The sequence below is a fragment of the Anser cygnoides genome, chromosome 3 (genome assembly GCF_040182565.1).
Source record: "Anser cygnoides isolate HZ-2024a breed goose chromosome 3, Taihu_goose_T2T_genome, whole genome shotgun sequence".
Taxonomy (NCBI): Eukaryota; Metazoa; Chordata; class Aves; order Anseriformes; family Anatidae; genus Anser; species Anser cygnoides.
Window position 1 is genome coordinate 3,939,080 of NC_089875.1, and position 26,829 is coordinate 3,965,908.

The 26,829-nt window shown below is 40.5% G+C and overlaps 2 protein-coding genes across 3 annotated transcripts in view; one reads left to right on the plus strand and one right to left on the minus strand.

The window, feature by feature from the left end:
• The window catches only part of ESF1 (ESF1 nucleolar pre-rRNA processing protein homolog), a 31,061-nt gene extending 14,032 nt beyond the window's left edge, over positions 1–17,029 (plus strand). For both annotated transcript variants that reach the window (XM_048060954.2, XM_048060955.2), the window contains exons 9-14: positions 419–580; positions 8,156–8,277; positions 9,938–10,028; positions 14,420–14,490; positions 15,229–15,375; positions 15,959–17,029. In XM_048060954.2, coding sequence (XP_047916911.2) covers positions 419–580; positions 8,156–8,277; positions 9,938–10,028; positions 14,420–14,490; positions 15,229–15,375; positions 15,959–16,255 — 890 coding nt within the window. In that variant the 3' untranslated portion in view covers positions 16,256–17,029. The remainder of the gene's footprint in view (positions 1–418; positions 581–8,155; positions 8,278–9,937; positions 10,029–14,419; positions 14,491–15,228; positions 15,376–15,958) is intronic.
• An 8,922-nt stretch (positions 17,030–25,951) lies between these two features.
• On the minus strand, positions 25,952–26,485 carry LOC136790607 (octapeptide-repeat protein T2-like). Its single transcript, XM_066995517.1, has one exon. It carries the CDS (start codon positions 26,483–26,485, stop codon positions 25,952–25,954), a length of 534 nt encoding a protein of 177 aa, XP_066851618.1.
• Between the last annotated feature and the right edge of the window lie 344 nt (positions 26,486–26,829).

Below are 26,829 nucleotides of genomic sequence, written 5' to 3' on the forward strand. Positions count from 1 at the left end.
AGCCAAAACTGCTTCCATCTTGCTTTATTTATTAATTCAACATGTCACTGAAGATAAAGGCTTGAGTAATTTGTTAAAATTTCGAGATGCTTTACACAACTTTTTTTTAGGTTTAGGTTTTTAGATTTTATTACTGTGTTGCCAGGGAGATTAGGGACTCCAAGAGTTGTAAGAAGCAGTAATGGATGCTATGTTCTATCAGTGGTTTCCTTTGTTGGACAAATATTCTTTGCCTTTTCAGATATTTGTATTTCTTTTGTGAAGTAGGGGAGTTCTAGAACTGGTTACTTTTTCTGGGAATAATATATGAAAATACTTTATTTTGTTATAAATGATTTAATGTTCCTTAGGTGTGTTCCTTGAACATAAATGGATCACTTTGAGGTTGTCTTTCATAGCTTTTCTTTTGTCTTTCTAGGCGATGATGTAGCTCATGACATGGAAGATGACAAACCCAGGAAAAGCCAAAAAGATGATGAGGAACAAATTGCCAAGTACAGAGAACTTCTGCGAAGTATCCAAGAAAAAGAGAAAAAGCAAGAGGAAAAGGATATAGAAATGGAAATTAAATGGGTTCCAGGTAGGCTTTAACTTTTTTCTTTTACTGACTTGGGCAGTATGCAGTATTGGCCTGTTTAATGGGGATACAATGTAAGGTGTACGATTTATAGTAGTAGAAACTGACCTTTTTCCCATAAATTGAAATCCAGATGGAACACAATGGAGGAAATAGAAGAAATAATGACTGAACTCGGTTTCTCAGCTGTAAGATTCTTTGTGTAGCTTATTTACTTGCCAGTTTTTCTTGTGCTTGCTTTTTCATTCATCGCTTTATAGATTTTACTTGAATAGAATTCATGTTTGCCATAGAGTCATAAAACATACGTACACTTCTAAAAATGAAACACAGTATGATTTGGAAACATAGCATGAAATTGGAGGAGAGTGGTTTTGAAATCTTGCTTGCGTAATGCAAAAGGTTTGGGGGAACAAAAGGGAGAAGTCTGATCTTCCAGTGAGACAGCTCTGTGGGAAGGAAAGCTACCAGTAAAGCAAGCTTGGGAGATACTTAGTGATGTATAGATAACTTTACCATATAGCATCCCAGCAGACCTCTTTTTGAGGTCTGAAAACTATTATCTGTTCTTTTCCTTTGGAATGAAAACACATTGAGACTGACTTCGGTTTTGTTTATGAGTGTGTTCCTTCCATGAGAAGTAATGAGCCAGTTGAACAAGACACTACATCCAAAAAAGGGACAGTTTTCTCTGTAGCCTTTCCTCCTTCATCCTGGCCCCAAGCTCATTCTGACAGCATGTACCAGCCCTGGAACTTGATAGATTTATTTGCAAGTTAATTTCATTTGCTAAAATGGCAGAGCTGCTCTGGAAAAAAAGGAAGTGAATCTCTACTGCTGAGTTAAAGAGTCCAGCATTTGGTGAAGGCTCAGAGGGTTGAATTATGTGGTCCAAAGACTACAAAAGGGTAACATGCCCCTTCTAGGGGCAGCAGTTGTTGTATTGGCGCAGTACATGTAGGACTGCAGTCTATACAAGGACACGATCTGATCTGTTACTGTACATATGAGACCAGAGCCATGCTAGAACTCATCCCCGTCCCAACTGATGTGTTAATTCCATCTCGAAGTGCATATCTGACTTGCACTATTGTTACTTTGAATTCACGTGGGTAACTTGTGTTGAGTATGTATGTTCCCTTTTAACATCTTGTTCTGGTGTGTGCCAACTCACTGAAATCAATTGAACATGTCAGGGCTAGTTCTTGATAAGGCCTGTATTTGTAAGTAAGCATTGGCATTAGAATAGTTGTGAGCTTCAGCTGTGCTTATATAATTCCAATAATTTCTGGCCAGTGTTCTCCCAGAACTCTTTAGAGAAAGATATAACGTGCTTTATGGGACAAGTGCTTACTGACACGGCTATGTGGATGTTTTACTTCATCTGTCCACAGTGTGTCAGTATTTGCATTTCTGAAGTTGCTTGGTTATTATCTTTTATTTGATTGTATCACTGAGCATTCAAGGCAGCTGAGTTTTCACACATAGGTAAACTTAAGTTTTTTATTTTTATTTATTTTTTAAGCAACCTAAGATGGTGACAAAGTTAGGGATCTAGAGCAAACCATCCATTGTAGGAAATGAAAATAGACTGAAGGAAACTTAGTGGCACAGAAAGAGCAACAAGTTTGCTGAAGGGCGTAGCTTCATAAACTGCACCTTGAATGTTACAAGAAAATATATACTGATGTTTGGGAACGATAGTACAGATGGAATCAAATTCCCCAATAGAGTGGCTCCCGTGTTTCTTTTTTAGTGAACTGGACTTCAGAAAATTGACTTTGTTCTGTACCTCATGTAGTCCAACTCCTTCATTACTGCACCTTGTGGAGCTCCTAGGACTATTTCTATACTCTCCTCTCCCTAGAATAAGGGATGGAAAGGAGCAGTGGTAACACTCAACATTCCTCATCCTTCCTGCCATTCTGTCAGGCCACATGCTTTGTAAAATCAAACCAACCAAACAGCAAAGATGCACCTTGGTAAATATGGCCTTGTCTAGAGTCAGTAGGATGCCTGGGTGCTGTTATAGATGGGTTTGTATCATGATGGGTTAAGCACGCATGTGTGCACAATGAAGCTTACATTAGTAATTCATAGTGTTAGATGACAGTTTTGCAACTTTGATTTTACAGCATGTGTTAGCTTTTTCTTCATTTCTTACTCTTTCTAGAGTATTTTCCAAGATCAGAGGTTCTGGATATCGTGAAAGCGTTCACTTGCCTTTTTTAGTGAAACTCTGAAAACTATGGGTAAAACTGATGGTGCTGGCTGTATTCTAAGGGCTAGTAGCTAGTAATGGTATTGACTGACCTCGTGGAGGTTAGTAGTTTATTTCTTTATTTCATAGTACAAGAGCATTCAGGCTTTGGAAACCTGAATTCAGTTTGTGATATTGGTACTCAGCTCCCTTGCCTACCAACTCTTGAGTCTGTCAGACTGCTTTTAAAATCCTATTCGTGTCCTACCTCCCTTTTTTTATTTTTCATCAAGTGGATGGCTTCTTTCTGAAATAAGTGTTAAAAGCAAAGAAGAGCGTCTTAACTTTGTTTACAGGTCTAATATGTGGCAACGTGTAGCCTTTGTAGACTTCAGACAGCATTTGGAGAGAAGGTCCTGCACACCTGAAGGGGGGCGGCTCTGAGAGTGAAATGCAGTCGCTGCATGCTGAACAGTAGTTTGTTGCTCTGGCAAATATGCACAATTGAGGCTATGATTTCTTATGGGAGAGAAGTATGTTAGTTATTACCCTTTCCTTGAACAAATGTGCATATTTAAATTCTCAAAGAATTAATTATGTTCCATTTGGAGTATTCTGGGAATTTAAAAATAGTTTGTTATCATCTCTTAAGACTCCTTAAGTCTTTTAGAACCAACTTTTGTCTTGAAATGCTTTTATTATCAAACTCCTGCCTCAATCTGATGGACTTACTGCAAGGTCATTTTCCTGCCCAAATATTTAATATAGAGAGAGCTACAACAGTTAAATCTAGGACTTTTTTCAATTGAAAGGCAGATCTGAATTAATTTAAAAATTTGAGTTTTGGCACAAATATTTACACATGGTTATAGAAAGCATACTTTGTGAATGATTCAGTTATTCTTGAATCATAATAGTTTTAATAAACCACAGCGCCAGCAAAAACAAATTAGATGTAGTTCCAACTTTCTTTGGTCTGTTTCTTTTAGGCACAAAATCAATGTTATATTTAAGCATCCATCTGTTTTCTTAATCATAGCTGATTTGAGCAACAATTACTATGCATTCTTATCCAGCTCCCAAAACTCTCCTTAGAAGGTGAAGAGGGAAAAGACCACAATCGCTGTTCTTGATGATATTCAGCCAGTTTCTCATACAGCTTTTTTATTGGACTTAAGTTCTTCCTTTGGGAAGAATGAGATGTAAATATTTAGCTGAGCTTAAAGGAAACTTTGAAATTTGTTTTCATCAGAAGTAGACCAGCAGGCAGTCAGATCCCTGTAAAGTGCATAGTGGACCCCAACTGTATGTTGTTACAGATTATGTGGGGCAAGAAAATGACAGAACTGAATCAAAATTTGTCTCAATCTAGATCGCTGCTTCAGCTAGAGGAAACAATAAGCAGTCCTACCACATGCAGCACAAAGAAGCGTGCACTCAGTGCTGTGGTTCTTCACACTTGACATTTTAGCATCTAAGGGGTTTTTGGTGTGTTTTTTTTTTTTTTTTAAGGGAGTTGTTCTGTGTTAGGAAAACTGTCTCGACTCAAGTTGTGTGATATTTGTGGCAAACAAATTGTGATGTTATCAGAATATTTCTGCTGGCCATTCCTTTGATCTAACTGCAACAAGGTGTGTGTATCTGTTCTGTTATTTTGGGGGGGGGGGGGGGGGGGGGGGGCGGGTAGGTAAGGTATTACACGTAAGATGAATTTACTCATTTAGATTTACTGAGAAGCATCTCTCTAGCTTTTAATAACTGTGACAATTGCAAGCAGTTAAATTGCCTAAAGTTTTTCAGCTGTTTAGAGAAGCAAAATTTCTGTCTCGGCCTTCTTCCCTCAGTGTTCAGCAGTGTGAGAAGCAATACTTTAGCTGGTAATGTGGTATGGTGTCTCACACCTCTAATCCCCTAGTTCAAGTATGATTTAGTTGCATGCTAATATATATTACCTTTACACCTTCTTTTCATGGCCCTTATTTGTAAAGATTAAATATGACTAGTGATTCAGTTATCTAAAAATAGAAAGGGTGAGGAGCAGATACGAATTAATTTAACTTGTTCTATGGCCAGTTAATAAGTCTACCTAAAGCAGATGATTTCTTTCCAGTTCTGCAATCAAAAGTCTTTTGACCACTTAAATACACTCTTATTCTCGGGAAGCGGTCTGGACAGTAGTTTGTAAGCCATTCTGATCTGTGGAGAAACTCTTAAGGCCTTTCATGAGATTGCCAAATACCACAAGAAAGGGTTGTATTTTCTTCCAAGTCCTTCTGTGCCAGATGGATCAAATGATGCCATGTTCTAGGCAAATAAATCAGAAATCTTGTAACCTCCTCTGAGATTTTTTTTAACACCCCCCCCCCCCCCCCTTTCTGGAGATGTGATACGTTTCTTAATCCAGTCTTTAGAGAGAATCTGCAAGGTTGCTACCTGACCAGTAACTTTTTTTTTTCTCCAAAACCTACTGAAAAATAATCCCAAGTAATAGTAGTTCAGTTTCTAGGAAACATATGACTGCCGTTTCCTAGACTTCAGAGACAAAAACATGTATTGTTGGAAGTAACTAAATTACAGCCCTGGTTTTATGAGGGTTTCTTAGTGGCACATTTTTGGTGAACCTGTACAGCACACTTTCCTTTACTTTTTTGTGGCTTTGTATTTGTTTGCTGGTTTAGTAACCAGTTTCTGTGGCGGCACTGGCTTGCCACTTACTGTTAATTCTGGCTTCTTTCTAGCATATTAGAAGGCTGTTTTACGTGGTGTTTCTTTCTTCCTTCTTTTCTTCCTATAAAGCATGGTTTAATACATTTTTAGACCTTGTCCACACTTCATGTTTCAGACATGCTGTAACTAGCTTTCTAGCCTTGGAATTATTTTTGGAGAGCAGGCAAGTGCAAGAAGAGAAATTAGTGTTTGCAGTTTGTTGGAAAAATGTTGTGCCTGCTTTTCTAGGGACAGGTAGGGCTGTCCATGAAGGCTGCTCGTTAATTTTTTTTTGCCATTATGCCATCTGTTTTCAGTTCCTTCTTACTGAGAAGAGCTGGAAGGGTTGATGAGGAGCAGACAAGGGTCAAATGAGAAACCTGGGAGCTGGGAGAAAATACAGTCTAGGACACCTGGAGAGGTCCATATATGATTTGAGCGATAAAGCTAGTATGAGAAATTGGAGCTATGTATGGATGCTCTACTATGATGAGAAATGGCTAGTATGAGAAATGCAGAAACAGCACTACATGCCCCGAGATCTAACAGTCATGTCCAAAAGGAGGATGTTAATTACAGAACATCGGACTCTTTTGTTAGAGAAGGCTTTTCTTAAAAAAAAAAAAATAAAAAAAAATGCGTGTAGTGAATGACTGAAGGACTTGCAAGTAGGAGCAAATCCTTCATTGCTCGGGCTACTACCTCCTTTCACAGAAGTGGATTCTGCCTTTTTGCCACTGAATTCTGCTCTAGTGTGTTGCAAGGCAAGTTGTTTAATCTCTTTCCATCATGAGGTTTTCTTTTTGTGGGTGCCCATCAAAGTCAGTGTTTATCCTGATTGTAAAGGCAGCTGTAAAATGGGGACACTGTGGCTAGTGGATTCCTTTTTTAGGGTGACGTTTTTGCACTATTGAATACTGTGATGATGGACATTGTAGAAGGCTCCATTCTGTTTCTAGAGTAGAGTTCAATTCTTTTTGGTAATTTGACCATACGCTAGTATGTTCAGTAACATAGCTATAAGTTGTACAGTGACAAAATATTGAGGAGTGACATGTTAATTACCTGTATATCAAACAGGGTTAAGATTGGGCAAAGGTAAAATGTGATCACGTGATGAGAAGCTTTATCAATGCATATTGACAAGAGAGCTGAATTAAAGTTTAGGACGTAATTGTGCAAATTCAGGTGCTCAGCCTCGACACAATGACAGCTGGTATTGTTTCATTTGAGTTATTACAGCTTGAAATGGTACCCGGTGATAACACAGAACATTCTTTTAAATGTTTTTCTGTTGTTTCAAGACTGATCTCTTTCAAGCAGTCTATAATCTTTTAAATTAAGTCCCTTAATCTCTTTTCAATGTTAGCTTATTTTTTTAAAAAACATTTGTAATTTACCCTAAGCATTGAATCTGAATCTAGCTTTCCTGTCGTACAGGAGGTTTACTATTTCTTAATTTAGGATAGCTTTTGTCATTAAAGCAGACTGGTACTATGTAGCTTTAAAAAGAGTTTTGTGAAATAAAACTTATACCTGTTAACAGGAAAACAGACGTCTTAGTTAAGAGCTATTAGGTAGATTGTGCAATGTATGCATAATACTTGATCAGGATTTCATAATATTACTTATTTCTGCTTTTGTGGATTAGAAAACATTTTGTTCTCTGTGAATTTACATACAAGAGACAATGCCGTGTTTTTTGTTTTTATTTTTTGTATTTAACAAGGTGCAATTTTCTATTTGAAGTATCTTGGGCAAAATAAAAAGTAGGAAACAGCAATCCAAGTTGAGAAAGATCTTCCTTTTCTGTATCACTTAAACAACTGAAAAATCCTAACCTTTGCAATGCTCGAATATGCTTCCCTCTTCTCCTTTGTTACTTGGAATTAAACCCAAGATACAGGTTTTCATATTTGTTCTGTTATCCTGAGGGGTACAACAGAATTAAGACTAGATTACTTGAAAACATCTTGCCTCGTATGACTTAGTACATATCAACTTGTGGTATTAGTACATAATGCAAGAAATTACTTGTTTTATGTCAGTGGGGCATACTGATATAGCAACAACCATCAAATATTTCTGGGTGAAACAGGAAACAGAGAGCACCAGCTACAGGTTCAAGCCAGCTGTGATATGGCCGTATAGTGATTTAACATTTCAGAATCTTTGTCAACTCAATCTTTGTTTTCCCATGGACAAAAAGTGGGAATGACTGGACTGGATTCGAAGTGTTTTTGTGAAGCTTAACTAATAATAGTAAGGTACATTAAATTTAAGGGTGCTGTGTTATTACTGCATTATTATGTTACTCTCAGCCTTAAAGTGGTAGACTTTGTAGACTATGCAGTCTACTGTCTGGACAGGTGACATTTTTGAGGAACAGTAAAGATGTTGGGAATAAAATATTGCATACGCAACCTCTTCATCTCACTCCTGTATGAATTGTTACTGGATAAATGTTTTATTTGGAAAAACACAACCTGTAAACTGATCATATTTACCGAGATGTTGCTCCAAGCGATACTTATATTGTTCTCATGGACTTGTGGAAGAAAAACTAGGTTTTTCCTTTGCAAAAGAAAAGCAGTTGATTTTTAAAAAAAAAAAAAAAAAAAGTTCAAATTGATCCCATTTCTTTAACTTCCTTTTTTTTTTTTTTTTACTAGGCCTCAAAGAAAATGCTGAAGAAATGGTCAAAAATAGGTTGGAAGGAAAGGATAACCTAACTCCATGGCAAAAATACCTAGAGAAGAAGAAAGAAAAAAGAAACCTTAAAAAGAAGAGAAAGGTAATGTCTTGTCTGAGTTGCAGAAGGAGTTACTCTTTCCTTTTCTCAAGTTGCTGTTCTAGTTTTAGTTAAGGGGGGGGGGGTTATTTTATGGCAGGAGTGCAGTATTGTTTTATGGCTCAAATGTGCACTGGTTGCTCATTCAGAAAGCCTTAATGCTAATCAGATCTACAGAGCTAAAGGATGTTCAGAGTAATACTGATCATATATAATGCTCTTACAAAAAAAAAAAGTCATTTATCTGTTTGTTTTTGAAGTCGTGCATCTTCCGAATGTATTAGGAAGGGTCTTTTTGCTATGGTATGCTTTTGGTGCAAAGTTGGAATGCATGATAGCTGTAGTTTTGAACCTTACAGACCTAGAATAATACAGACTCTTGTCAGAGCTGTAGCAGCAAAGAACTAATAGCTATGAAGAATCATTCAACTTTTGAACTACAAAAGCAAATTTAGTAAATATTTTTGTGTATGAATAGCAAAGTTGTCTTATAAAAATGCAAAAATTGCTGTTGATTCATCTTCCCACACACAGAAGGTAATTGTGAAGTAACTGACTCCTGTGGCAGAGACGTGCAGGAATAGGCAGATAAATGAAACGTTTGCTTGTATACTAGGAAAAAAAGCATGCAGTATATAGAATCTAGCTTCTGTGTAATCTGAATTACTCTGAATACGGTTCATGTTGCAGAATAATGTTTGTAAGTGTAATCCATAACTAGAGGTACCTTGTCCATTCTAGTTCAGTTTTAACTGGCATTTCATGAATAACTTCTTCAATCTTACAGAAGATAAGTGCTCTGAATTAAGTTGCACTGTTAGGTAGTAGAGCAACTTTTGGTAATGTAATACTCTCTTGTTTGGCCTGATAAATTAGGTGGTGAGGTGTATCACTGAATTCTTCCAGTAATAGAAAGTGCTCTTCTAAATCCAAATTTGTCCCTTTCAATTTTTTGAAGCATAAAGTGAAGCCCCTTACTCTAGCTTTTCCCCAAGGCAGAGTTTTTGTGGAGCATAAGGATGCAACAATGCCTTGATGCCACGTCAGATGCATGTATGTTTTTTTTTTTTTTTTTTTTTGCATGCTGTATTCTGTCAGAAGCGGTGTCCGGCAAAGAGCATGTGAATAGAGCAAGTAATGGAATTACACTTTCCTAGAGTACCATCGTGGTTTTTGATTCTATGACTTCCTGGGTAGGAGGAGTTTTCACTTGAAGAACGTGACAAGTTGTTTTTTTTTAATAGCACTTGTGAAGTAGTGAAGAACAGAACAGTATGATGCTTGAGGTAGTAAGGATTTAATTTTTTCTTGGTAGGAATTAAGAGCAATCAGGTTAACAACTATGTACCCAGAACTACAGGCTATGCATGTATTTGTTGGTATGATTAGCTACTGCATTACAATCTGTGGGTAAGCTCAAAGAGTTCCTTGGAAAACGGAAGTTGCCCTTTTTTAGGTAAATAAAAGAAAGCTTGCAATCTATAATACAGATTTTAAATTGATTGTTCTTAACTAGCGATTTCTAGTGGGTTCTAGTTTCATGATGGTTTAGCATGCAATACTTTGGTTTTCACATTCATAGTTTCTGACAGAAGGAACATTTAATTCCAGTGAAACTTGTAGTTTGTATGCTAATTGAAATAATGTTTCTGCTTTGTTACAGGCTACTGTTGAGAAAGAATTGAGTGAAGATGAAATTCCATCTGATGTTGATCTCAATGATCCATATTTTGCTGAAGAACTTGGAAAAACAGGTGAGTCAAGACACGTAACTTCTTTTCTGGGATAAGTGTGCTCTTTCTTTAAATAACGAGCTTTAGAAACAAAGGCTATTCTAAATGCAGAGATGGCGTATTCAGAATGGAAAAAAGTAGGTGTCATTTGCCTATAATTGCAGGCAGGATTCGTGATAAAATGATGCATACTGTAATATATGTAATGGAAATGCGAAATTTCACCCAGTTATAATCAGAGACTGTTACTTAGCCAATTACTGGGGATGGCTGTTGAGAACAAGCGAACCATCTACTCCCCTAAAAATTCTAGAGGAAAAAAACTTGGTTGCCTTGGAAGCGTTTTCCAGACAGATTATATGGTCCCTTTGATGGTTGGGTTAGTTATGTAAATGACAGAAACATTTGACATGTTAAAAAAATAAAAGTCTGTCTTTCATAAGAAAGTAATTTTGTTTTCTCTCAGTCTGATGTATGTTTTTACTTGTGTACTCTGGCTGCTTAGAAAACCAAATGCTGAAATAATAAACTGGACACATACATGATTTTTTATTTGTGGACAGCTTAAAGAGTTATCTACACTATGAAAATATATTAATTATTTCTCTGAAAATAAGTCTTTAATATATGTAGCCTTTCTTAATAGAAAATGGAGAACTGTTCAGGCTTTCAGAATTGTAATGATCTAATGCTAAATAGGTAGCAGAATTCCCATGTGTGTTTTAGTCTAGGAATTTTTTTTAGCATTATTATATGGGCACAAGGACAATAGTAAGATATTTTGAAGTGTAGTATTTTGGGAATTAACTTGTCCAGTTCAGATTTTTGGGATACTGCTTTCACAAGTTTTTGGTCTGGTGTTTAAGTTAGCTCTTGCTGTGACGACAAATTTATTCCAAGGATGACTTTGGTGGCTAAAATTTTAAGTTGAGGGTAATCAAGAAGTGCAAGTTGAACGCTCTGGGGAGCCAAAGCCTAGGACTGATTCATACGATTGCATATTAAGAGGGTTGAGGGGATGTGGTATTAGCAACAGATTTACAAATACCACAACTCAGAAGTAAACTACTTCTAATTTGACACCAAACACCATAGGCTTATGCCCTGATGGTTAGAAGTTTGTGTTAGGAGAAAGTAAATAAAGTCCAGCTTTTGTTTTTGAATTTCTTAATGTGTTTATATGAATGTCTTAGTAGTCTGAAGTACAAAACAGTGAGTTGTATTTATGTTTCACAGAAAGTATCAGCTTAATTTAAGGAAGGTGTAATGCAGTGCTGTTTTCTGCCAGACTTCTGTGATGAGTTGTGTGTAGGCTAGGTTTCAGAACTTGTTGGAAAGATGCCATTTCTTCCAACACCTTTTTAAAATTTTTCTAATAGCAAGAGTATGTGGATGTTCTCATACAACATTGAAACATCAAATATTGGTATGCAAGATCTCTGAACATGTTTTTCTGCATTATGTAAGAAGTTCTTCGTGTTGTGGTGGGACTCAGCAGAGAATGATTGTCTCTGATGATTAAAACTTCTCATCCATAATAGGGAGAATAGATTTTACTCTGCATGGAGCCTTTGGGGATATCAAAACAGACATAAAGGTTATGCAAGTGAAACTTATGTCTGCAAGATTATTGATAATCTACTGAGGGGGAAAAACAATGTGGCTAACCCTGGAGAAGTTTTAAAGGGAGAATACAGTGGTTGACTACAAGCCAACTGACATTTTAGTTATTGTTATACACCCCAACTTTGTCAGGCTTTACCCAAGTTCCCTAAGAAAGGTCTCTGTCTCACAGCTGGGGTTCTCTTTAAGCACAGCTTGCTTACCTGGTTGGGGAAAATGAGTTAAAATCTTCTCTGGACTAGGCTTTATCTGTGACAGTTTCATATCTAGGGTACAGGCAGTATTAAGTTGAATGATCGTAACTTTTCATAAGCCTTCCACAATTCCCCTGAAAGATGGAAATTGCTCCCTTAAACTGCCTGTCATATGATATTAAATTATACTGGAAAAGTATATTACACAATATATTTACAGACTCAGGTGGACCAGAGCAAAACTGAAGATACAATAGTGCTGTTAGTGCTTTGCAGTGGTATATATGCTCCCATAGTGGTTTGACTTCTTGATTGTAATGTGCAAGGGTTTTGCATAAGTTCATTTTTGATGAGGTGGGGTAGTTTAAGGGAAGCAAGACTGTAAGGAGGTATTAGACACAGAGCCTCAGTTTTTCATATTCTGTTTAAGCACCAGTGCTATGAAAAGGAAAACTGGAAGTTATGTAAAGTCTACTCAAGTGTGTGTTTGTCAGATTTGTCTTAGTTCTGTGAAGTACTGTAGCTATATGAGCCTCGATGTTTGTTTGTATTTCAGAAGCTTGATTCTGTTTGGTATTGTCAAGGGAAAGAAAAAGCACTTATCACTTTTGATTTATATGAATGCATGTATTGCTGGAAAAAAGTGTTGTAAATCTTTCATTTGGCTTGGCCAATTTCAGTCTTAGTCTTTGTCTGTTTTTGTGGGCTCACCTGAAACTAAATGTTGTTATTTTTCTTGTTTCAGCCTTGTTTCAGGGAAGTGAATAGCTGAACGGTGTAATTGCTTATTAACGTGGTAGTTTCCAACTCAGGATATTGTGTGATGTATGTGCAAAAGAAGATGGGTATGTGGGTAGATGGACTATGTCAGGACTATGTTAAACAGAAAGAAAATGGCACTTCTGTGAATTATGAAACCAAACTGATTTCACTGCGATGCAATAGTTTTAGTGCTGAGAGAGATTTCAACTTTAGCTGCAAAAGATCACAGCAAGAAATTAATGGATTTTAGTTTTATTTTTATTCTACCTCCTTTCTCTATGCAAAAAAGCTTAGTTTGATACTGTCTCCTGATTTCACCCCAATCTACAGCAACATGAGTCTTTGAAGACTGAAGCATAAGCTGTCTTTGCTTTAGTGGTTCTTCACACAGTAAAAGATGCGGGAAGATATTATGAGGGCACTTCTTAGAGGTGTAGGAAGAAAGGCTATAAGAGGCTTAGATTTAACTTCCAGAATAATTGTCATCAGTTTGCATATCTGGTGCTCTGTTTACTTTGCTCTAGTTTAGTCAGTTCTGGAAAGACAGAGAAGACTTCCAAGTTGTTGAAACCTTACATAAGACAGGTATTTCCTCCCTTCATACATTAAAATAAATTGTTTAAATTAGGTAACAATATTATATCTGAATCTGATTTTCCTGCACACTTTTTGGAACTGCTAGAACAACAATTCAGCTTGTGAGCTGATGACACTGTGCATTTGGATAGTTAATTTTTTCTGGTGGTAGTAGTTTCTTCTAGAAATCCATTTCAAGCTTGGAATCTGTTTAGAAATAGTCAAGAGAGTAGTCAAGGGAGGAAAAAATGTTCTTCAAGAAATGCATCCTGTTCCAGAGTATACTTAGTGATATAACTTGACATTTTTCTGGCATGATTATATTTCTAGTCTGACTACAAATCTGGCTTAACAAAATGGAGCCAAAATCTTCCTTAAGAGTACCCCCAGTGGACTGTAATAAATTGCCTGGGAATGAAATTCCAAGCTCAAAGGTCAGAGTACGTGTTTCAGGTCAAAACCTTATTTTCCTGCTCCTTCTTGGTCCAGTTCTACGGGTGTTCCAAGGAGAATACATTGAATTTCATAGGATTCATGAAAACAGACCTGTTCATAAAAGTTATGTTTGACTCACGCTTTATGCTGTTACTACTCATTTTGTCTCTAATTAGCACTATGCATCTAACATTAAGTATAAGAATAAGAAAGCTTTATCTGAAGAATATTCAGTCTGAACAGTCAATCATATTTTTATCCCCATGGATGAAAATAGGTCTTTTTTACCTTAATGCCTAACGGCAAGATAGGGTGTTTTAGGCTTACAAGTAAATTCTAAAAATGTGGTTTTTGTTTGACTGATATTTTATCTTACTCAGCTGGCAGGCTTGTGTTCTGGATACAGAGAGGAGGTGCACATTTGCTTTTTATTCTAAAGTATTTGCTACGTTCTCTAAGCAGAAAGAATGAACAATTTGAGAACTGTAGTACATTTCAGTAAGACTTAGGAGTCTAAAATAATTTCTATTTAAAATACTGTGGGAGTGGAGTTGCCATACTTGCCTGCACTGTTGTGATACCTCTCTACTGCTCTATAAAAAATACAGTAGAATCTATTTGAATATTGTTTCCTCCTTGAATTATGCAAATATTCTGTAGATTTTTATTGCTTTAAGTCTAGCTAATTTTTCATCAGTTTTCGGCATCTGATGTTGAAGAAAGAAAGAAAATGAGGTGTACTTTGAGGTCCTATTGATAGGTACATCATGGTCTCATGCAAAAGCTTGAATAAATGTGTGCATGGCCTATTTTTGCACTTAGGTTCAAAGAAGAAGGCAGAGTCAGCTGAAAGTGACCACGAAGAAGATGAAGCTGAAGTTGAAAAGCAGAAGGTAAAGTGGCTTAAAACATTGAGAATTACAGATGGTGCCTTGCCTGAATTCTGCAAATACTTGGAGATGTGTTTGTGAGCGGAACTAGTAGTCCCCTAGGCTAACAATAGAATAAAGCTGTATAATTGGAATAGTGAGAGCTTTTGGAACAAATCACCCAAGGAAACTGGTAAATGGTCCCTGAAGATTATACCAGAATATCTTTCTGGAGAACTGTAGTTGAATGTCAGCTCAACAGAGTTTAGTAACCCTAAAATGTAAATGGGCATGGAAACAACACTGGATGGTTAATCTCTAGCTTTAAAGCTGTCTCAGCATGTTTGTCCTATTGGCTTTTAACCTTCAAGATTGAATTGTTTGCTATTGCTTATTTGTTTTTTTATTCATTCTCAGAATTTATTACATTTATGAAGTTTGTGAATGTCAATTATTTTGTGATTTGAATACCCGTAGAAAATGATACTTGTTCTTTTGATGTTAGGGTATACAATTCTCAAATTAGGTTATTAGTACATGTTAGAAAGTTGAAATGTGTATCTGCAGTTTTTTAATTAAAAAAATCAACTTGCATTCTTTAAATATTTTGAGGTGCAATAATGTTATGCATGATATAATACTGTTTTAACAACCCTATTTCAACTCATACGTATGTAGAATCAGACTTGACTAACGTAGTTGCTGTATATTTTCATAGAAAACTCCATTTCATTGCGTACATCAACTCTTATTTTGTAACAGGCTGAAATGGCTCTACTTATGATGGATGATGAGGACGATGGCAGAAAGCATTTTAATTATAAGCAGATTGTAGAACAGCAGAACTTGAGCAAGAAGAAAAAGAAACTCTTAATGAAAAAGAAAGAGTTATTAGAAGATGACTTCCAGGTAATGCTGTATGCTTGATTTTTGAAGATTAACTAGAACAACTTAGATGCTAATTGTTGGTATCAGTTATTTTTGGGATAAATTAGTGGTTCCATATCCTTCTCCCTTGCTCTAGGTGAAGGAGAAGCAGCTATATCTACCTTTTTTAGGGTTTTACAGGCTGTTTTAGAAAACAAACAAAAATATTTTGACACGAGGTTGAAGGGGGGACACATTCCAACTTTGTGTAAGTAACAGGACAATATATAAGACCTTGTACAACTCATTGAGTAAATACTCACAGGTACCTTTTGTTCTAATAATTTTCCACTGTGTCTTTGATTCTGGTCAATTGTTCTCAACTATAGACTCTTCCTTGGTTTGCTGATTGAGGTTTATGCAGGATTTGTACAAGTATTCACTCACCTGGTTTACTAGTATGATCTTCTGGTACTCTACTCTATACTCACTGAAAACTTGTGACTTGAGCAGTTCCTGGAATGATGAACCATTTCATATGCTCAATAAGCATCTAGTGTTGTACTTAGAAACATTGCTATATGAGTAAAGGTTACTTAAAATAAATTTTCTTTTTCTGCTTCAGGTCAATGTTGCTGATACAAGGTTCCAAGCTATGTTTACTTCCCCCTTATTTAATGTGGATCCTTCAGATCCAAATTTCAAGAAGACAAAAGCAGTAGAGAAGATCTTAGAAGAGAAAGCTCGCCGAAGAGAACAAAAGCAGCAAGGTCTTAAGGAGGCAAACAAGGAGCAGGAGAGCAAGATGGCAAAGAAAGAGGTCGCAAAGAAATCTACAGATCCTGCTTTATCAATGCTAATAAAGTCAGTGAAAACCAAAACGGAACAGTTTCAGGCAAGGAAAAAGCAGAAAATTAAATAACCGAACTTCATTTATACTCAGACTTTACTTTTGTCCACGTTCTTCTGACAACATCTGTTGACATTTCTACAGTCTGGTCTAATTCCTGTTCACTTAAAATTTCCAAAAAAATCACTTAACTTTGGTGACAAGTTTTGAAGTAACTAGAATAATGATAACCCTTTCTTTCTGCCCCCCAAATTGTTTAGCTGTGTTGTTGGAAAAACTAAGGAATTAGTTGAAAACCTAAGGAATTAATGGTTTTGGAGCTATTTGGTTCGTATCATGCAGTCTCTGAATAGAAGTGCTGATGATGGCTACAAAAAGTAGCCATAATTATGGTTTTATTTAAAAAAGAAAAAAGAAAAAAAAAACACAAAAAACACTTCTGCTTTGGGTTTAGAGCTGAGACAATGAGTCTTAATGTTTTTAATTCTGCAGAAGTCTATAAACATCTGATTAAAAAAGGTAGTAATATAACTAAATACTGAAGAAATTTTGTATACAGGTCTATTGTATACATTTAATTGTTTACATATATGCTACCTGATTAATTTCTACTCCAAATAATTGAAGAGCTTGTGGATCTTGTAAGGGCTAATTAATGGGAAAAAATTGCTATTTAGAAGAATTTCTTTAATATATATCAGAAATAAACATTTAAAACTTGCCCAAAGGAGTTTTTGGGCACTTAGCTCTGTTTTCTTTTTCTGTGCCTAAATAAAACTGTGTTAAAATTAAACTTCTCCTACTAATTTTGCATTCCTGTTAATATAGTTCCTCTTATACCAAGTCTTACAGCGTTGCAAGTGTGTTTTTTTTTTTTTTTTTTTTTTTTTTAAAGTCAAAAGCAGATCTGGGTGATACAATTTTAGAAACCCTGCTGTTGGTCTCTGTTAGTATTGGTGTCAGTGATGAAGGTATCAACAGTGCAGGGAAGGTAAATACAGGAAGTAGAAAATAGCGTTCTTTCCTAGAGTGTTTCAATTAATTTGTCTTCAGGTGTTTTTTGAAGTGTTTGCTATATCAGCTGTAGTGGAAATACAATATTGTATCAAAAAAGACTGAGAATATTAGGATCATGGAGCTGATAGGTAATTTGTAATCACGAAGAAGTATGGTTAATTTTTAAGTTGTCATATTAATTTGAACAAAGCACTGTTAAAGTAGAGGTTAGAAACTTCAGATACTCAGAACTAGTGTTTACATAAAATAAATATATCTTGATGCGTGAAGGAGATTAGAGTCAGATTTAGCACAGGAGGCTGTATACCTAATAGCAAAAATGGACAAAATATGGTAAGAGAGTATTCAAGTACACATGGAGATACTTTTTTTTTCCCAAGAGTACTTTGTATTGGTGTGCCTGAAGAATACTTGCAAACCTAGAACATTAAAAGTGTTGTTCTCTGTCACCAGCTGAACATCTTCAGATTCATTTTCAAATAGCTAACAGAAAAAAGGTAATGAAATAATACAGTATCTTTTGTGCATAACTTTGATCCAGCTTCTGTGACTTCTTGGCCTTTCAAGCAATACGACAGGACCGATCAAGTGCATTTGGTAGTTTGGAACCGACTGACTGTGATGGTGAACAAGGAAAACCTATCCTGCTGGAAACAGAGAGAAGCTTCTGAGCATGGGTGTACAGCAGAGAATAGCATAATAATATTCAGAAAGATTTGAGTTTACAAACAAAGGGAAGAAAGATACTTTGGGAAGCAGAATTTTCCCCTAAGGGAAGTGTTTCTGCATCTCAATCAAAGAGTCAGTGGTTACTATTCTAAGAAAACATGTCATACAAAAGTGATAAAAGTGTATGCATATGCATCTGATAGTGTGGATAAGGAAGCAAGCTTCTGTCATAAAAGACTGTATTCATTTTGCAGTTAAATTTACAGTGGTCATGCCTCTTTTTGAATTCATTGCAATTCATTACCCCTGTCAGTATAAGCCAAAAAAAAAAAAAAACAAGAAAAAAGAATGGTTTTGACCGTCTCATCCTTTAAGAACATTAAAATAGCACCTCAGAGTTCTAAACTGAACTTTAAACTATGATTTTCTTTTTTCAGTAAGTGGCATGTAACCAGCAGCAATGATGATTATCATTAAAAAATGGGGCTGTTGAAGTGAGACAGGACTCATTTTTCTAGTAACTTACGCAGGTTTGGTATAAAGTAGCTTGTCTCCAAGTTGGCGGCCATTAGAGCTGTGTTTAAGCCAGACACTTAAAGATCTAGTATGAGTGGAAATAACAAGAGGTGATTTATTTGAAAATTGAGAGAGATCAGACAACCAAAGATGAAGAGCCATGTATGTTTTCTATTTTTCCTTCCTTCTAGAAATTAAATGTGTTATTTCCAATTAATAGCAATAGTTGGCTTTTTGTTCTTGTTCTGGTAGTGTCCAAAAATAACAGTAAGTTGTGACATTTAAAAAACAGAAGATGAAATACTAGTCTCTCTAAAAGTAGTCTTATGAAATTGTTACATGTTTTTAAAACTACCAGAGTAATTAGTTTGTTTTGCACTTGTTATAAATCAGGAGTTGAATTCCTGTACCTTAGTTTTCTACCTGTGGTAAGAACAACAAAAGTAGTAGCTCTGGCAAAGTAGTTTTCATTAGTCATTTTCATAAAATACTTTGAAAAGATAAATTTCTTGCATTTAAAAGGCTGCAACTTGACATGCACAGGACCATTCTGTAAAAAGCAAGAAAAGTTGTCAGAAAAGCCTGTTGTATTATTTATCTTTTCTGTGCTTGATGTAGTGTTACAAATGGGAATATTTCTGTCTGGGCTCTGAATTCAATCTCGATAAATGTCACTTAAGGTCATTATTGTTTTATATCCTCTTCATTAGCATATGAGTAATGTGTACTCAGCACTGTTCCAGCTTTGTGTTTCAGCCTTGTGAGACTATGCAAGTTTTAAATAACTTTGTTTCTAGCCTCCAGTGACTGCACTGGCAAACCTTGTTCCTGTCCCATTCTTGAAGACACGCATCATCCAAAGGCTGGTTGCCACATCTTCCTGGGCAAATGCTCCTGGGCTGTGTCCCACGCGCTCTGTGGTGCTGCACAGCTTCATGGCTTTGCACTGCAATTCTACCCATAGCACTCAGACCTTCCTCTTTGTCTATTTCTGGGGCAAGGGAGAAGGGAAGGACGACTGAGGCAAATACGGTTTGTATTGACTTCTGACAGCATGAGTCAAAGATTGACGTTTTAAGTCTAAACTATAACAGAAAAACTATTGCTGTCTGCAACGTGTGTGGCTGAACCACTGCTCAAGTGAGTTAGCGGTTTGTTCGTGGAAAATGTAAGTTATAACAGCACTGGTTACCAAAATGACTAAGAATAGCAAAGTGACTGTTTCAGGATGCTTGTGATTTCTATGGGTTAAAATCATGCAACTAAGATTGAGTTTCTGAGGAGTACAAAATTCCTAAGCGTAAGCTTTTTACCTTCCTCATTTACTCAATCTACCCATCTGCTTTTCTCCTTAGGTTAATGCCAGGGCAACCAAAGAATGGACCAGGAGTGAGAGCTACCCCAAGAACTAGTGCGTCGCTCTCGAGCAGGATTTTTTTGCTGGGTGGCACAGCCCGAGCTGCCAGTCTCTTTCCTTAAAGAGTTCTGCAGAAGTGACAACTGAGCAGAACCAGCAACCAGCAGGGAGAGGGCCTGGGAAGATGTGGGATGATGAATTAAGTGTGGTTTTGCCCAGGGGTAGTTCTGCAGGGTGTCCTGACAGCTGGAGGTGGGAAAGAAGGTCAGTAAGGTCAGTAATCACCAAACCAACTACAAGTTACGCTTTTTTTTTTTCCCCATCCCAAATACGTAGTTAATGAGAATCTTCCATGTCTGTTCAACAGCTTGCAGGTTAAAGGTAAGATAATTCTGATTTGGTGAATTTTAGAGTTCTGTGAGGACAAAAAAAGACGTGAATGCTTAGGAACCAAAGCCATGTCATAGAGAAAACCAAGTGTGGAGCTTGTGAAATCAGCTATGGCATTTGGTTTTGGTTATTGCAAATGCGTTCTTTTCTTTGAGCTGTGGTCTGACAAGAAAATGGCATGCAGGGAAGCATTATGCTATATTTTGGTGTCCAAATGCTCATCTTTTCCAAAATACCTGTTTTGTTATGCTTTTTAATTTTAATTTATCCTAATGGAGGAACAACAACAAGAAAAAAGAGTAGTAGATCAGTGATATGAAAAAGAAACATAAACATATTAGTAAATTTGAAGCTACCTGGCTTTCTTAAGAGGCCAAAAACTTCCATTTGACACCAAAGCATGTTGCTTTCATAAGCAACGAAGCATTCATCACAGATTGGCTGCCTTGCTTTGCTGTAAGCCAAATTTTTTGAAAAGGTAAAAGGTACAATAGATGGAAGAGGGGTAACAGCAATGAACTTAAGCACATGTATTAAAACAAGCTATAGAAGTGTAAATTCTGTCCCGAAACAAACTTGCATAGATTCTTGTGCCAATCTGAACTTGTCTGTCAGCAAATACGCATTTTGGAGCTCATGAACTAGACTAAGGGATAAGAAGGGAATTTTTTTCTGCATTTTACATCCTGAGGATGAGAACTTCTATAGAGAGAATTGAGTCTGCCATTTATTCTTAAGGTTTTTATAGTGAACTTAAGCATCTTGAACTTCCTGTTGCAGTTGGATCAGTACCATAGAATCTGAACAGGAGGATGTTGTGAAGAGCCCTACTGAAACTGTATCACACCTTGAATGCAGTAAAACAACTTTGGTTTGGGCTAAATCATTACCCATGGAGAGCTGCAGAAAAACCACCATGCAGGTCAAAGCCTATAAAAAAAAAAAAAATGAGATGGTAAAACCCATGGAGAAAATCTAGTCCAGGATTTACTTAGTCACCAACTTGGCCTGTTTTGCCAAAGTGTGTACTTAGAAATGGACGTATTAAAATCCGCACTGTTTTCTGTGGGCACGAAGCAAATGATAGGCAACCCTGAAAACCACTGTTCTGAGTCCTGACTTACTGATTTCCCATAATGGATGATGGGGAGATGACTGTCCTGCTGCATTAGCCAGTACGTATCCTGCGCACATCTAACTCAGCTTCTTTATTTAAGGACTAAAGGCAAAATCTTGTGGGGATTTTGTACTAGTGGTTATTTTGGCAACAGCTGATGAATGCATATTTGAATCTTCATTTCTCATAAGTCCTGTGTCTTACAATTTGGCCCCCACCTAGATACAACTGTGAAAGCTGGCTGAGAGAAGAACACAATCACACAGTTAGAATTTCTTGAGATGCTACGGAACGAGCATTGGAAATAACTGTGTGGGTGTTGAGCGGGCAGGAGTACGTGGAATGCTATTTAGACAGGTCCAGGACGCTGGAGTATTTTCCTTATGTAAACTGGCTCATTATCTGGAAAAAACATTATTTTACTGGCTGGAAGTCAAAGAAGGGGCCTCTTCATTTGCAGAGGAAACAACAAGCATGCCTGGAAAAGACCGCAGGCTTATGTATGCTACCTGCAAAGATCAGGCAGTCTTTGAGGGGGATTAATAAGTTAGTATCTGAACGGATTGATTCCGGTCTTTACAATTGCCTTCAGATGCTATTTTTTGCATGCGGCCATTTAACTAACAGTTTCTGTTGATACTTGATGTGTCCAGCTTCTTTTTCTGTTGATTGTAGAAACGAGTTGCTAAGTTCATGAACTAAATTGGAACGGTCGATATAGGACTACTTTTGCTTCTGATTTTTTTTTGGTCTTGGTGGTGGTGTTTTCTTTTTAAATCTACATGGCTGCTTCCCAGACAAATTCTTGGTTAAATGGTTAAAGTTGTCTTGAATGAATTATATGATGTGGTCCTCTAATCTGGGTCAAAGGGGATACGAGAAGGATGTGAGTCTTCTCTTGTAATCCCTTTTTTTTCAGCTCCTCTGTCCTTTAACAGGCTTCCAAAAGCACTATAAGCTCCCAAAACGAAGTTTCAGCTTTTTGTTGCTGGGAATATTTGCTTTCATAGAGTAGGGAGAGATAAAATAAGTTTAAGTCAGGGTCTCTCTATCTAAAGCAGGTCTCCTCTTGGCCCACAAAAGAGAAGAAGAAAAAAAAGGCAAGAGAAGTATTAGGAAATAAATGTGAACTATGCTGAAAAGCCTGGCTTTCTTGTCTCTGACAATTAAGCGTTGTGCTTGAGGGCCACAACTTAGCGTCGCCAGCTTCAGATTGTCTTCTATGAAGTGAAGTAGCTGAATTACTATTTGCTTCTTAATAAAGTTATATGATCTTCCTGGTTTAAAATCAACAGTCATGGCTAGGTTGTAGGTATCAGAGGTGTCATCTGGTTTCTTCTTTTTCTTTGTACTTTGTCTGCATCACTGTAACAAGCTAGTATGACGAATGTATATTGTCAAATACGTGGGCCTGATTTGATTGAAACTCATGGAAATTTCCAGCTACATTGTGTTTTTGTAGGGCTGCACTTGTACTAGTGTGAATGTCAGCAAGTCTGCCTTGCTGCAAACACATTTAAATTCTTCTTATTGAGCCCATGGGATCACCCCCTTCGATATTTGCTCAAAGTAGGAAGGCTCTGCAGGAGGATCTGGATAGGCTGGACCGATGGGCTGAGGCCAACTGTATGAAGTTCAACAAGGCCAAGTGCCAGGTCCTGCACCTGGGGCACAACAACCCCAAGCAGCGCTACAGGCTGGGAGATGAGTGGTTAGAAAGCTGCCTGGCAGAGAAGGATCTGGGAGTACTGGTTGATAGTTGGCTGAATATGAGCCAGCAGTGTGCTCAGGTGGCCAAGAAGGCCAACAGCATCCTGGCTTGCATAAGAAACAGTGTGGCCAGCAGGTCTAGGGAAGTGATTGTCCCCCTGTACTCGGCTCTGGTGAGACCGCACCTCGAGTACTGTGTTCAGTTTTGGGCCCCTCGCTACAAGAAGGACATGGAGGTGCTCAAGAGAGTCCAGAGAAGGGCAACGAAGCTGGTGAGGGGTCTGGAGAACAAGTCTTACAAGGAGCGGCTGAGGGAGCTGGGGGTTGTTTAGCCTGGAGAAGAGGAGGCTCAGGGGCAACCTTATCACTCTCTGTAGATACCTTAAAGGAGGCTGTAGCGAGGTGGGGGTTGGTCTGTTCTCCCACGTACCTGGTGACAGGACGAGGGGGAATGGGCTAAAGTTGTGCCAGGGGAGTTTTAGGTTGGATGTTAGGAAGAACTTCTTTACTGAAAGGGTTGTTAGGCGTTGGAATGGGCTGCCCAGGGAAGTGGTTCAGTCACCATCCCTGGAGGTCTTTAAAAGACGTTTAGATGTAGCCCTTAGTGATATGGTTTAGTGGAGGACTTGTTAGTGTTAGGTCAGAGGTTGGACTAGGTGATCTTGGAGGTCTCTTCCAACCTAGGTGATTCTGTGAAAAAATAAGTACCCACTCTTCAAGCTTCTATTAAGGGAATGCAGGTTACATCTCAGGACGTAACTTAACTGAAATGAAACTGATGGTGAGGGATATCTTGCACAAAGCAAGTGTACGTTGACTTCCATCTCTACTGCTAAATATGTTTGGATTTTACCTATCCAATTTATATACACAGATGTATAGATAAAAGTCTGTATTGCGTTACTTAAGATACCTCAATAACATTTTGATATTGGTGCACAGATAACCTCTAACTGAAGAGTGAAATAGTGTTTTCAATCTCTTTAAAATATCGGTCCCCACTCCCGGGCCATCAATTTGGTTTCAAAGGCTGAGGTAGCGTTTCCTACAGTTTGTTTATTTTTCAAACATCTCATTCTTTTTAACCTCTTTCTCTCTGACCCTCTTTTTACCCTTATTGACAGACAAATTCTTCTCTGATCTTCTCATGTTTGGTTGTCTCTGACCTCTTGTTTTTTTCCCTATACCTTCTCTTTTTATTCTCCAATTCTCTGGTCTCTGCTTTGAGTTGTTTTGCCCATATTGTTTCATGTACTGTTGTCCAACTTTGAATTCTTTCTTCTCATTATTTCTGATCTGTTCTTAACTGATTTGGATCTTCTCTCACCTTTTCCTTTGCTCTTTGTACCAATTCAATGCTCCTTAAAAAAAAAAAATCTCTTCATATTTGCTCTGCTTTAGCATACTGTGTTCTTCTGGTGCTTTCTGTCTCTTTGGCCCCCCTTGGGCCTTCTCCGCGCGCGCCCCCCTTGGGCCTTCTCCGCGCGCGCCCCCCTCGGGCCTTCTCCAGCCTTCTTTACACCTGCCCTCCTCGGAACGCCTTCAGGCCTTCTCCACGCCCCACTTGGGCCCTACTCAGGCCTTCTTTGTGCCCTCCTCGGGCCTTCTTTGCGACCTCTATGGGCCCTTCTCCGCGGGCCCCCCTCGGGCCCTTCTCCGCGGGCCCCCCTCGGGCCCTTCTCCGCGGGCCCTCCTTGGGACTTTTTTGGGCCCTTAGGCTTCCCCAGGCCTTCTTTGTGCCCACTTCGGGCCTTGTTTGCTCCCCTGTCGGGCCGTCCTTGGGCCTTCTTCGCGCGCCCTCCTCGGGCCTTCTTTGCGCCCTCCACGGGCCTTCTTTGGGCCCTTAGGCCTCCTCGGGCCCCCCTCTGGCCTTCTCCTGGCCTTCTTCGGGCCCTTCTTTGCGCCCTTCTTCGGGCCCTCCTCGGGCCTTCTCCGCGCGCCCTCCTCGGGCCTTCTCTGCACGCCCCCCCTCGGGCTTTCTTCGGGCCCCCCTCTGGCCTTCTTTGGGCCCTCCTCTGGGCCCTTCTTTGCGCCCTTCTTCGGGCCCTCCTCGGGCCTTCTCTGCGCGCCCTCCTCGCGCCCGCCTCGGGCCTTCCCTGCGCGCCCGCCTCGGGCCTTCCCTGCGCGCCCGCCTCGGGCCTTCCCTGCGCGCCCGCCTCGGGCCTTCCCTGCGCGCCCGCCTCGGGCCTTCCCTGCGCGCCCGCCTCGGGCCTTCCCTGCGCGCCCGCCTCGGGCCTTCCCTGCGCGCCCGCCTCGGGCCTTCCCTGCGCGCCCGCCTCGGGCCTTCCCTGCGCGCCCGCCTCGGGCCTTCCCTGCGCGCCCGCCTCGGGCCTTCCCTGCGCGCCCGCCTCGGGCCTTCCCTGCGCGCCCGCCTCGGGCCTTCCCTGCGCGCCCGCCTCGGGCCTTCCCTGCGCGCCCGCCTCGGGCCTTCCCTGCGCGCCCGCCTCGGGCCTTCCCTGCGCGCCCGCCTCGGGCCTTCCCTGCGCGCCCGCCTCGGGCCTTCCCTGCGCGCCCGCCTCGGGCCTTCCCTGCGCGCCCGCCTCGGGCCTTCCCTGCGCGCCCGCCTCGGGCCTTCCCTGCGCGCCCGCCTCGGGCCTTCCCTGCGCGCCCGCCTCGGGCCTTCCCTGCGCGCCCGCCTCGGGCCTTCCCTGCGCGCCCGCCTCGGGCCTTCCCTGCGCGCCCGCCTCGGGCCTTCCCTGCGCGCCCGCCTCGGGCCTTCCCTGCGCGCCCGCCTCGGGCCTTCCCTGCGCGCCCGCCTCGGGCCTTCCCTGCGCGCCCGCCTCGGGCCTTCCCTGCGCGCCCGCCTCGGGCCTTCCCTGCGCGCCCGCCTCGGGCCTTCCCTGCGCGCCCGCCTCGGGCCTTCTTTCGGCCCTTAGGCCTCCTTGGGCCCGCCTCGGGCCTTCTTTCGGCCCTTAGGCCTCCTTGGGCCCGCCTCGGGCCTTCTTTCGGCCCTTAGGCCTCCTTGGGCCCGCCTCGGGCCTTCTTTCGGCCCTTAGGCCTCCTTGGGCCCGCCTCGGGCCTTCTTTCGGCCCTTAGGCCTCCTTGGGCCCGCCTCGGGCCTTCTTTGCGCCCTTTTTTGGGCCCCCCTCGGGCCTTTTTCGGGCCCTCCTCGGGCCTTCTTCGCGCGCCCTCCTCTGGGCCCTTCTTTGCGCCCTTTTTCGGGCCTTCTCTGCGCGCCCCCCTCGGGCCTTGTTCGGGCTTTCTTCGCGCCCCCCTCGGGCCTTCTCTGCGCGCCCTCCTCGGGCCTTCTTTCAGCCTTTAGGCCTCCTTGGGCCCTCCTCTGGCCTTCTTTGCACCTTCTTCGGGCCCCCCTCAGGCCTTCTTTGCGCCCTTCTTCTGACCGTCCTCGGGCCTTCTCCGCCTGCCCGCCTTGGGCTCTCCTCGGGCTGCCTTCGGGCCTTCTTCGTGCCCTCCTCGGGCCTTCTTTGCGCCCTCTATGGGCCCTCCTCGGGCCTTCTTTGCACTCTCCACGGGCCCTTCTTTGCACCTTCTTTGGGTCCTCCTTGGGCCTCCTTTGGACCCTCATTGGGCCTATTTTGTGCCCTTATTCAGGCCCTCCTCGGGCCCTTCTTTGGGCCTTCTTTGCGCCTTCTTTGCACCCTCCTCGGGCCTTCTTTGTGCCCTTCTTCAGACCCGCCTCGGGCTTTCTTTGGGGCCTCCTCGGGCCTTCTTCACACGCCCTCCTCTGGGCCCTTCTTTGGGCCCTCCTTGGGCCTTCTTTCGGCCCTTAGGCCTCCTTGGGCCCCCCTTGGGCCTTGTTTGCTCCCCCCTCAGGCCTTCTTCAGGCTTTCTTCGGGCCCCCCTCTGGCCTCCTCTGGGCCCTCCTCTGGGCCCTTCTTTGCGCCCTTCTTCGGGCCCTCCTCGGGCCTT